Consider the following 11,195-nt stretch of genomic DNA (forward strand, 5'->3'; position numbering starts at 1 on the left):
TCTGCTATCATTTACTGACCCTCATGTTGTCATCTGCTTTTGTGTTAAATGATCACATCATTTTTCATTTTTGGATGAACCATACCTTTAATACTCCAACTCATCTCTACTAATGCTTACTTTCAACAATTCTAGGAAATAACATGAAACCACATCACTGAGATTTCCAGGAGTCACTCTTAACAAGTTTTATTGCAATATAGCAATGCAGTCCATTACATTATGTGGTAAATTTACACACATAGAAGTAAGAAAAGATGCATTTCCGTGATACTATGCTGTAGTAGCCTCTTTTATTTTGTCACAATCTGTATTTGACTGGGGTTTAATCTTCCAATTTATATACCTGCAGGTAAAAAATGAAATACATTTCACTTTTATTTCATTAGTATGGCAGTATTTTGTACAGTGTATGAGATTACTGACCAACTTAACATTTAAAATAAATAAGACTATATTTGTGTCTATGTTTATGTGTGCAGGCATGCTGAAAGGAATAGTTCACCCAGAAATGAAAATGATGTCCACCTGAATGACTTTCATTCTTATGTGGAACACAACAGGAAATGTTCTTCAACCAGTCCCTATTGCATCTTTTTTCCATACAATGAATGTAAATGGTGGCTGAGGATAACATTAAGCTTTTTGGGTGAACTATCCCTGTAATGTATGCAAAGAATATACTCACCACATTCATAGAGCTTGTTGATCCTCAGTATGTCAATGGTAGACATTTCCACCCTCTGTCCGATCTTCACTGAAGAGTCAGGAATAGGAGTGATGGATTCCTTCCCATACTGTATGGCGAAGGCAGTCCTGAAAATGGAACGTGACATACACTTTTTTATATTGATAAAGAAGCATGTTTTCAAAATAAATAAGGGTGATGTTTTACCTTCCATAATGCATGATTGAGTTATAGTCATAAGGGGTATTCAAATTATTTGTATCTTTCTTCTCAAAGTTGTTTGCAGATGCTGTTCAAAGGGAATAAACATGGTTTTCATTGCACAAAAAGAAAAAGAAAACAAAATTGAGATCTTTGCACTTTCCTTTCACACACATCCTCTGACCTTGCGGAATATTCTCCCAGTTGATACGGACATACTGATCTCGGTCGCTCCTGGTGTGCTCATGGTGGAATCCAAGAGAATGAAGGAGCTCGTGCTCAATGATTCCATGATTAACACATCCGTCCACAGACAAAGACACCTGTTGTTTACCCCCAGTTCTTCCCACAGAAGACCAGCACCTGCACATAGGGAAAAGACCACTTGTAGAAAATGCTCCTGCTTTGCATTTTACAAATTATGCCATCCCAGATGTGTATGACTTTCTTTTTTCTGCAGAACACAAACAAAGATTTTTAGAAGAAAGATTTCAGCTCTGTAGGTGAACATTTTCATTTTTGGTGAACTAACACTCTAATGACAACATGCACTCAAGCTAGCATGGACTCCACAAGTTTGTGCAAAACTTGATGATCCATGTTATTCCAGCATGATTTCATAATGTTCCAAAGAGCATCTTGTGTGTTAAATTAACATGTCAATGTCACAAATTAGCTTTTTTTGTGACCTAGAAATAGTGTGGAATCTTAACCATTTATTTTTCCTTTTATGTCATAAAATGTTTCAAAATTCTAAAACTTTGTTTATTTTTGTACTCAATGACACTGTTCAATTAAAATACTGAATTTATCACAACTTCATGATAAATGTATGGTTAAATTATGAGATAATGTATATTAAACTATTCAGATTTGGTCAAACACACCCTACTAGATTCTCAATACTGAGATAGTCGACTTGCTTGCTTCGAGGAACAAAACGAATGCAGGTTTTTTCTGCAATGCTCTTCATCGCATTTTCAATCATTGTCTTCTCGTCGTTATCTAGGACAAAGGCAAACAACAAATAAACCCAGATGCTGGTTAATGTATTTGATGCAAACATACATTCAAGTGGATTTCCTATCACTCACAGAACAAGTCAGCAATAGTGTAAGGCACTTCAACCATTCCCAAACTGGATTTTGGCCATCTGCAGTAGTTATTCAAGCATTTCATGGCATTCCTTGTTTTGGGCATGGCCAAATCTCCTTCCAGCAGCGAATCTCTGATCTCTGAACCATCAAAACAAAGAGAGTGAGAAAATGATTTCCCCATTTTCTTCAGCAAACTATAACAGTGGTTCTGGTTTAGCTTTAGGACACAACCCAACAATACCAAAATTGTTAACGTACAAAAGAAAACAAAAATGTCCTTATAATCAAACACTGAAAATTATTAATATTACCATGCATTCATCCAACAATATGTAAAATTATTAACATGACAAGTGGATGATATTCAGTCTGAATAAAAAAATTTAAATAATCTTGACCCACCAGTTGAAATCATATTAGAGAGATAATCTAACGCAAAAATTATTACCTTTGTTTGCTTCCAGAATTCTTGAGGAAATATCCCATCCATCATGCTTCTCAGAGTGGATATCTGAACAGAAAATGAACATATTAAACCACACTTTCTTTATTATGCTGTATTATATTGATCTAAATTAATAATCTATAGATGAGGAACAAACAAGAGTCACCTTGATTGTTTATCAACACCTGTGGAGAGATACAGAGTGAGTAAGTGTGAGTGAACAAGTGAGGGATGCAAAGAAAGATGTTCAGTGCTGAGAGACACAGAGTTTACCGTTGCAGGAAGTGCTTGAGAGAGATTCAGCAGCACAGCGAGAGTGGAGAAAAGGAATAAACTGCCCATTTTTCCTCAGTGTGTCTCATAAGGATTTCTCACTGAGAGTTGAACTGTGATGGAGCTGAGAGGATCTTATATATTATCCATCTAGGAGTGTCCACCATTGGGTTTAATGTTAAAACAACACAGACAGTTTGGAAAGAATGGAAAAGCTTCTAGCATGGGATTATGTCAGCCTCACCCACTGATTAAGATTACATATGTATATTTGAAAATTAGGCTAACAGACTAAGGCTTCAGCAATCTTGTTATCCATATGGTTTTGCTACTTTAAGAGAGAGGTAAGTAGTCATGCTGTAGTATCAGCAACTTGAGATTACTTTTTAGTGCTTTTATCAATATAACTAGATCATAGAAACTATGTTGCAGGTTCCTCTAGATACAATATTTTTTTTATTAAAGACAAAATAAAAACCATAAACCAATCATCAAAACCATTTAAAGACACTACAGAAAAAAAAAACAAAAAAAAAAACAGGCTGTCCATTTTAATAATCAGTCAGTTATAATAAAGATCAGGGGAGACAATGGGTCTCCCTGCCGAGTCCCTCTATATAAATTAAACTAATTTGATATAGTCCCATTAACTCTTACTCTTGTTTTTGGTTTATTATACATAATTTTTAACCAACCCACAAACTTTTCATGAAAACCAAATTTTTGACAGGTTTTAAAAATAAATGGCCATGCAAGCCTTTCAAAGGCTTTTTCCACATCTAAGGTCAACAACAGTACTTGTGCTTGAGTTTTACATGCGTATTCTATAATATTTAAAGTACGTCTCACATTATCCTTCAATATTTCACTATTCTATTTTATTATTATTATCTCTGTCTTGTTGTTGTATTGTTTGTGCACTGGAAGATCCGTCACCAAGAAAAATTCCTTGTATGTGGAAGCATACTTGGCAATAAAGCTCATTCTATCAGGAAGACTTGCAGACTTGAGTGAAATTTAAGATGACATTTATTTGATGAATATAAAACAGAAATCTAATGGCTCTCTTTGGCGTAAGCCCCGTCTGGCGGTCCGAAGAAGTTGTACTCGGAACCGTCATATCCTGCCAGAGATAGGAGGCAGGGGCGAGGAGCCTACCCCCGTGCAGGACGGGACTCAACTGGTGGTGGTGGGGTGGTGGAGTTTGCCGTGTTAGCACACTGAAACGAAATGTGATAGATTGTGAGCAGACTTATAAAGCATTGGCTTACATGTGATTGGCTAGGAGTTACCTAGCTAATGGTGCGATGATGTACAGCTGCTAGGCTTACATTTATGATTCTGATTCTGATAACCTATTGGTCACATATTCTGACTGGTCCGGATTAATTAGATATGATATTACCTTATTCAGTCTGCTGGGGATAATTGATGTTAACAATTTGTGGTCTGTATTTAATAAAGATATTGGTCTGTATGAAGCACATTCTTTTATCCTTCCTAATATATTAATGTGATGATGTAGGAATTCCAAGGGGAAGTATATTCATTGTTTTCCTATGCCCAATTAACTAGGTTTAAGATCTTTCATAAACTCTTTATGATATTCTTAAAAAAAAAAAAACATCACTACCTGGACATTTTCCGTTTTTCAAATTCATTATGGCTAATTTCAATTGTTTTTCTGTAATTGGTTTAATAAGCTTTGTATTTTGTTCACATTTCAATTCATTTAAATCAATATTTTGTAAAATACTTTGTATTTCCTTCCCATATGGTCTTCCATATGATTGATTTTTAAAATATTTTCCCCTTTCTCATTTTTAACTCTTACTATACAGTTGTTGCCTTTTTTATTTGTTTTCTTAATTTATATGCCAGTAACCTTTGCTCTTTTGGACCACTATCATGATTCTTTTGTTTGGTAACTATCAAGGTTTTGCAGATTCTTTCAGATAGTAATTGATTTAATTTTCCCCTTCTTTTAATTTGTTCAGTATTTTCTCATTTCCACTTATCTTATGTCTAGATTCTAAATCTCTAATATTTTTTTGTTTGTTTGTTTGTTTTTTTGTAATAGCATTATTTCTTTGTCTCTCTGTTTCTTTTTATATGCTGTAATATAAACTATATGCTATAGTTTCACTTTGTATAACTGCCTTAGCTCCTTCCCACAGGATAATGGGGTTGTACTATTCTCTTATATGTAGTATATATTTATTTGTATTCAGTATTTGTATTTATTTGTATTTACCTGTATGTTCAATTTAATTTTGTCACCCTAACTGTTTAATGTCACCCTATTTGAGATCATTGTTGTTTTTGGGCCTGATATATACTGTTCTGATTGCAGAATTAAATATTATCTTATAATCTTTGATGGTTCTTCCTTAAATAGCTTCAAAGCAATAAGCTACATTTTGTTAGCAGTTTGAAGCTTAGCTAACTACTTTTCTAAAAGAGTGCTGTCATTTAACTACTTTAAATGATGAGTGTTTCAAAGTAGCTTCACTAACATTGAACCTGTGGGTAAGAAAATTATGAATTTTCATTTTTGGGTTAACTAATCCTTTAATAATCCAACTCATCTCAACTCAGTTTGTTGCTTGTGTCAAACTTGAGCATAATGTTTTTCTATTACTGGTCAATAAAATGATGTGCACATGTATCTTTTAAATCTGTTATAGAGACAATCTGCGCACAGATAGTTAGACTAGGCATGAGTGTAAATGGCGTGTGTATTTCCTTTTATTAAGTAACCTGAGATGTTCAATACTGCTAGGAACTAACATGAAACCACATCAGCTCTCATTAACTGACTCTTCCAGGACCAGGAGTTGCTCTTAATAAGTTTTATTGAAATACAGCCTGCAGTCAGTCCATTACATTCATAGAGTGAAGTTACACACAAAGAGGGAAGGGGGAGATGTATTCCAGTGACGCAGTGCTGTAGTAACCCCTTCAGCAGTCTGTCTTTCAATGGAATTATATCTTCAGTATCCACTTAATCTACCTGCAGCTAAAAGAAAATACATTTAATTTATATTCAGTTGGCATGGCAGTATTTATGAACAGTATATCAGATAACTGACTAACATTCTGTTTAAAATAAACAAGACTACATACTGTATGTGAGTCTTGTGGTAGTGTGAGCAGATTCTTATGTATGCATAAAATATACTAACCACATTCATAGAGCTTGTTGATCCTCAGGATGTCAATGGTAGACATTTCCACCCTCTGTCCGATCTTCACTGATGAGTCAGGAATAGGAGTGATAGTTTCCTTCCCAGACTGTATGGTGAAGGAAGTCCTGAAAAATGGAGAGTGACATGCACTCTTTATATTTGTAATGAAGCCTGGTTTCAAAATACTGTAAATAAAGGTGACGTTTTACCTTCCATAATGCATGATGGAGGTGTAGTCATAAGTGGTATTCAAATTATTTGTGTCCTTCAACTCAAAATTGCTTACAGAGGCTAAGCAAAATGGGAAAAAAATAAAATTTTCATTCAATTTTCAATTTTCAAAAAACTCTAGAATTTGAGATCTTTGCACTTTGCTTTCACACACAGCCTCTAACCTGGTGCAATGTTCTCCCAATTGATACGGACATACTGGCCTCGGTCGCTCCTGGTGTGCTCATGGTAGAATCCCAGAGAATGAAGAAGCTCATGCTCAATGATTCCATGATTAACACATCCACTCACAGATATAGATATACTCTGTTTACCTCCAATTCTTCCTAGATAAGACCAGCACCTGCATAAAATGGAAATACAGCGCTTTTTTAAGTCCACATTGAAAATCTGGAATTGAAAATCTAATTTAAACCTGAAAAAGGTTTGACATTGACCACTGGCTCCTTTGAACAAAAGGTTATTTTTCTTTGCTTTCATTAAATCACACAAGATGCTTTTTGGAACATTCTCAAATCATGCTGGAATAACATGGATCAGTTCAAGTGCATGCTGTTTGTTATTAAACCAAAAGGAGAACACAGAACCAAATACTGATATTCATGTTATTTTTTCAATTCAACTTTTATTTCACATTGTTATGCTGACAATATAATATATGTTTAAAAAAAAAAAAAATGTTAAATTAGATAAATGAAAAAATAGGATCATTTTTACAAGTCGACTCATCACTGTATATTTAAAATGCAAACTTAATGATAAATATATGGTTCTAAATTTGTTTTTTTTAGTAATAAGGTTCATTTTATGCATGAAAAGTGAATAAAACATTTTTCAGACATGAATCAAGTTAATTATACAGGTTTGGTCAAACTCACCCTGTCAGACTCTCAATACTGATGTAATCAGTTTGATTGCTTTGAGGCACAAAACGAATGCAGGTTTTATTGGCAATGCTCTTCATCGCACTTACAATCATCATCTTCGTATTGTTATCTGGGTAAAAGGTAAACAACAATTAAATCCAGATGAAGGTTATTGGACTTTGATATACATAAATACTTTACAATATACATACAAATCGATTTCCTGTCTCTCACCGTAGGAGGCAGAAATGGTGTAAGGCACTTCAACCAGTCCAGAAGTGTTTTTTGGCCATCTGCAGTAGTTTTTCAAGCATTTCATGGCATTCTTTGTTTTAGGCATGGCCAAATCGCCCTCCAGCAGCGAATGGCTGATCTCTGAACCATCAAAACAATGAGAGTGAGATAATACTTGCCCCATAACATCCAGAATCTTCTACTCCAAAAGTCTCCTACTCCATCTTTACATTGCAAAAGTGGCACAGAAGCTGCATATGAGGTAGCATATATACAACTATGGCATGAAATCTAAACAGAATTTTGGGCAGGCACAGAACCTGCTTAGAGCAGCCTTGACTCACCTGTGTAAAATCACCTTCAGAGAAATAATATGAATAACTATTACCTTTGTTTGCCTCCAGAATTTGTGAGGAAATATCCTTTTCATCATGCTTCTCTGAGTGAATATCTGAACAGAAAATGAAAATATTAAACCACACTTTGTTATAATAACCTAGAGATGAACACACAAACAAGAGTTGAATAGAAACTCACTTTGATTGTTGGTCAACACCTGTTGAGAGAGCAGATACACAGTGAGGGAAGGAGGAAGGGATGCAACAAAGATGTTCAATGCTGAGAGTCGCGGATCTTACCATAGCAGGACGTGCTTGAGAGAGATTCAGCAGCAGAGCGAGGATGGAAAAAAGGAATACATGGTCCATTTTCCCTCGGTAAGTCTCTAAAAGGATTTCTCCTTTAACTCGAATCAAAATGAGAAGAGTTGAACTATGAATGAGCTGAGCGGGAGCCTTTCTTATATATTCCCTATCTGGGAGTGTCCACCATTGGGTTTAAGGTTAAAACAAAAGAGACAATTTGGTAAGAATTTAAAAGCTTATACCGTGTGCTTATGTAATACCCTCAGACTATGTATAATTACATTTGTTTATTTATTTGAATTCATCACGACTTCGTGATACTTGTACCAGTCTAATAAAAAAGGTATGTCACCAGTAGTCGTTCAGTAGAATCAGCTACCTGAGTTAAAAGAATATTCTGGGTTCAGTAAAAGTTAAGCTCAATTGGCAGCATTTGTAGCATAACATTGATTACCACAAAAAATTATTTCGACTCGTCCCTCCTTTTCCTTAAAGAATCAAAAATCTGGGTTCCAGCAAGATACTTACAATGGAAATGAATGGGGCCAGTCCGTAAACATTAAATTACTCACTGTTTCAAAAGTTTAACCACAAGACATAAACAATATGTATGTTAATATGATTTTAGTGTGATAAAAACACTTACTAACCTTTTCTGTGTAAAGTTATAGCCAATTTTACAACTTTGTTGCCATGACGATGTGACAATGTAACCCTAAAACCCTAAAAACGATGATTTAAGCAACTTTACAGCTCAAATAATACATGGGTTTTAATAGAATGAATGTAAGTGCTTTAATAAAATTATAAGCTTCACATTTCTGAATTTAAACCCTCCTAAAATGTGCCCATTCACTTCCATTGTAAGTGCCTCGCTGTAACCTCGATTTTTTCTTTTTTTAAAGAAAAAGAGGGACGAGTCGAAATAAATGTTTGTGGTAATCATCATTATGCCCCAAACGCTGTCGATTGAGCTTAACTCGTATTGCACCTGGAATATACCTTTAAGTTGTATTCATCATTATTATCAGATTATAGATTTCAGATCATTGAATATGTTTACTGCTTCCATTTCAAAATCTTTAGAGTTTATGGCCAGAATATAGAGATCATATTTACAAGTACACATGGCACAGAATACAAATGCGATATAATCGTTGCTTGATGTTTTTTAAAAACAGCATTTTCTTTGAGCTCTGTTTGTGTCAGAATTTATTTGGACAAGTTACAGCCTAAATCACTGACAGCATCACTCTACTACAATTCAGACCTATGACAGTGAGACCTCAGTTTCACAAGAAACCGCTCTGTAAGCCAAATAAGAACATACTTACATTAGGAATGACAGCTGAAACATCTTGAGCAACTGTGAATGAAATAAATGTAATCCAACTCAGTAGGTGAGGTTGCCATAATCCTGTGCTAAAAGCTTACCTTAAAATGCACCATGGAGTGCTGAAATAAGACTCCACTGCAAATGGCAGAAATCCCCATCTGTACTGGTTGACGCACCTTACATTGGGGATAGCTTCTCATGAGTTTTTGTATTTATGTATCTAAAACTTGGCTACTACTGTTAGTGCCTCATAATGTTAATTTACACCAATAACACAAATCCAGCCTTAAAGTAATATTCAGGGTTCAACTTTACACAGATAAGGTTAGTAAGCAATTTTATAACAATAAAATCATGTTAACATGAATAATGTTTGCATATTGTGGCTACACCTTTGAAACTATGTGTATTTTTGTGTCTATTGACTGGCCCCATTCACTTCCATTGTAAAGTGCCTTACTGTATCCATGATTTTTGCTTTTTTTTAAATGAATAGGGGGCGAGTCTAAATTATTTTTTGTGATAATCATTATGCCACATTATGCCACAAATGCTGTTGATTGATCTTTATTTGTATTAAACTCGGAATATCCTTGTAACTGTGGGTTGATTTATGTTTCAGATACTTTTAAGGAGCAAACACTGAAAGTGCCAATGTTGGACCTTTGTGCCACACACTGATAACAGAGTTTGGCCACACCTGAATAGTGCATCAAATTCCACAGATATTTTGAGAATTACTATAAATCTATACTCCCAAAAATTGGATGATCCTTTGTCGCTGTACTTACATAATAATAAATACACTGCTTTACTGGCACTGCACCTGTGATTAAGTTTTGAAAGAACATACTGGTAATTCTTTTGTAAACTAATGATACAGTCACTTTTCTATAGTCTACAGTCATTATTTAAGGTTAATATTATTGTGTTGTGGATTTGTCAAGTCATATTCGAGAGAATAACTTGAATGACGACAATTTTGTTTTCATACACTGTAAAAACAAATTATGTTAAATTTAATTACATTAAAATTCATTTTAATGGCTGCATATTTTATGGTTCACTACAATTTATATTATTAAATTACTGTATATAAACTTGACATACTGACCTTCTGGAACTATAGAAGTATAAAAGCTTTTTTACTTTAAAGTTGTGTTATTAATCACTGTAGTAACTACAAAGGGCCACATACTGACTTAAAGTTCATCAAGAGTGGTACTTCTGGGAGCAATACTTAATACATATGTAGAGAAAGTGCACAGTGTTACTCAAACAAACACAAAACACCATCAGCGTAACTCATGAAGTATGTAATTTCGTCCTATCCCATCTAAAAATGCAGACAACTGTAAGCAATTTGGAGCTTATTTTGTTTTCGAAAACTGCAAACACTGTGACTCTGTGGCGCTATAAAATGTCCACTGTTTTGAGAGACCCGTCCAGCCAGACACAACAACACTGACTCAACCAATGGTGTGAGATGGGGCGGGAATATGTCTTTGTTTGACCAACGGCACACGGGGACAGATTCAGCAAGCAGAGCGCTAGATGGCGCTCAATGCTGGGTAGTAACGGATTACATGTAATCTGGATTATGTAATCAGATTACAAAAATCAAGTCCTTGTAATTTGATTAAATTACATTTTTAAATACGTGTAATTGGACTACAGTTACTTTTTATAGATTACATGATTACATATTAACAAGGCAACAGCAATATATTTTTTTATAATTTATTGATAATTTTCATATCAATATCATGTTCTTACCCCAAAGCGCAATAGTCTCACAGATGAACATTTTGAGCATGTGCTCCTTTTACGTTACAACAGTAATATATGCATCTCAGCTAAGGAATAGGTGATGGACTATTACTAAGTAGTTACTACCTCACCAGTGGTGTGCAGCTCACACATTGAAATTAATTGCTTCAAAGGATCTAGTGGATGCCATCTCTGAGGGTCCTGCCCACAGTGTGCACAATA

General features: G+C 34.7%; 2 protein-coding genes across 2 annotated transcripts; both read right to left on the reverse strand.

Moving 5' to 3' along the window:
- Positions 1-578: 578 nt before the first annotated feature.
- Positions 579-2,516, reverse strand: LOC127428579 (hatching enzyme 1.2-like). The gene is made up of 6 exons (XM_051677007.1): positions 2,435-2,516; positions 1,984-2,124; positions 1,777-1,894; positions 1,074-1,252; positions 896-977; positions 579-816 (listed from the first exon to the last, which is right to left on the reverse strand). The coding sequence occupies exons 1-6, from the start codon at positions 2,514-2,516 to the stop codon at positions 585-587; spliced, it is 834 nt and encodes a 277-aa protein (XP_051532967.1). The 3' UTR covers positions 579-584.
- Positions 2,517-5,523: 3,007 nt separating this feature from the next.
- LOC127428739 (hatching enzyme 1.2-like) lies at positions 5,524-8,010 on the reverse strand. Its single transcript, XM_051677319.1, has 9 exons — positions 7,862-8,010; positions 7,761-7,779; positions 7,612-7,674; positions 7,224-7,364; positions 7,002-7,119; positions 6,288-6,466; positions 6,102-6,183; positions 5,890-6,017; positions 5,524-5,723 (listed from the first exon to the last, which is right to left on the reverse strand). The coding sequence occupies exons 1-9, from the start codon at positions 7,928-7,930 to the stop codon at positions 5,698-5,700; spliced, it is 825 nt and encodes a 274-aa protein (XP_051533279.1). The 5' UTR covers positions 7,931-8,010; the 3' UTR covers positions 5,524-5,697.
- Positions 8,011-11,195: the final 3,185 nt, after the last annotated feature.

Source organism: Myxocyprinus asiaticus, chromosome 38, assembly GCF_019703515.2.
Source record: "Myxocyprinus asiaticus isolate MX2 ecotype Aquarium Trade chromosome 38, UBuf_Myxa_2, whole genome shotgun sequence".
NCBI lineage: Eukaryota > Metazoa > Chordata > Actinopteri > Cypriniformes > Catostomidae > Myxocyprinus > Myxocyprinus asiaticus.

What these genes read in the sequence shown, in the direction of transcription:
- LOC127428579 (XM_051677007.1), bottom strand. Translation starts at nt 2,516, where the DNA reads ATGTTCATTTTCTGTTCAGATATCCACTCTGAGAAGCATGATGGATGG. An exon ending in AATTCTGGAAGCAAACAAAG is followed by an intron (nt 2,125 to 2,434) that starts GTAATAATTTTT and finishes TTGATGGTTCAG; the next exon opens with AGATCAGAGATTCGCTGCTG. An exon ending in TCAATCATGCATTATGGAAG is followed by an intron (nt 817 to 895) that starts GTAAAACATCAC and finishes TTCCATTTTCAG; the next exon opens with GACTGCCTTCGCCATACAGT.
- LOC127428739 (XM_051677319.1), bottom strand. Translation starts at nt 7,930, where the DNA reads ATGGACCATGTATTCCTTTTTTCCATCCTCGCTCTGCTGCTGAATCTC. An exon ending in CACCATTTCTGCCTCCTACG is followed by an intron (nt 7,120 to 7,223) that starts GTGAGAGACAGG and finishes CCTTTTACCCAG; the next exon opens with ATAACAATACGAAGATGATG. An exon ending in TTGGGAGAACATTGCACCAG is followed by an intron (nt 6,184 to 6,287) that starts GTTAGAGGCTGT and finishes CATTTTGCTTAG; the next exon opens with CCTCTGTAAGCAATTTTGAG.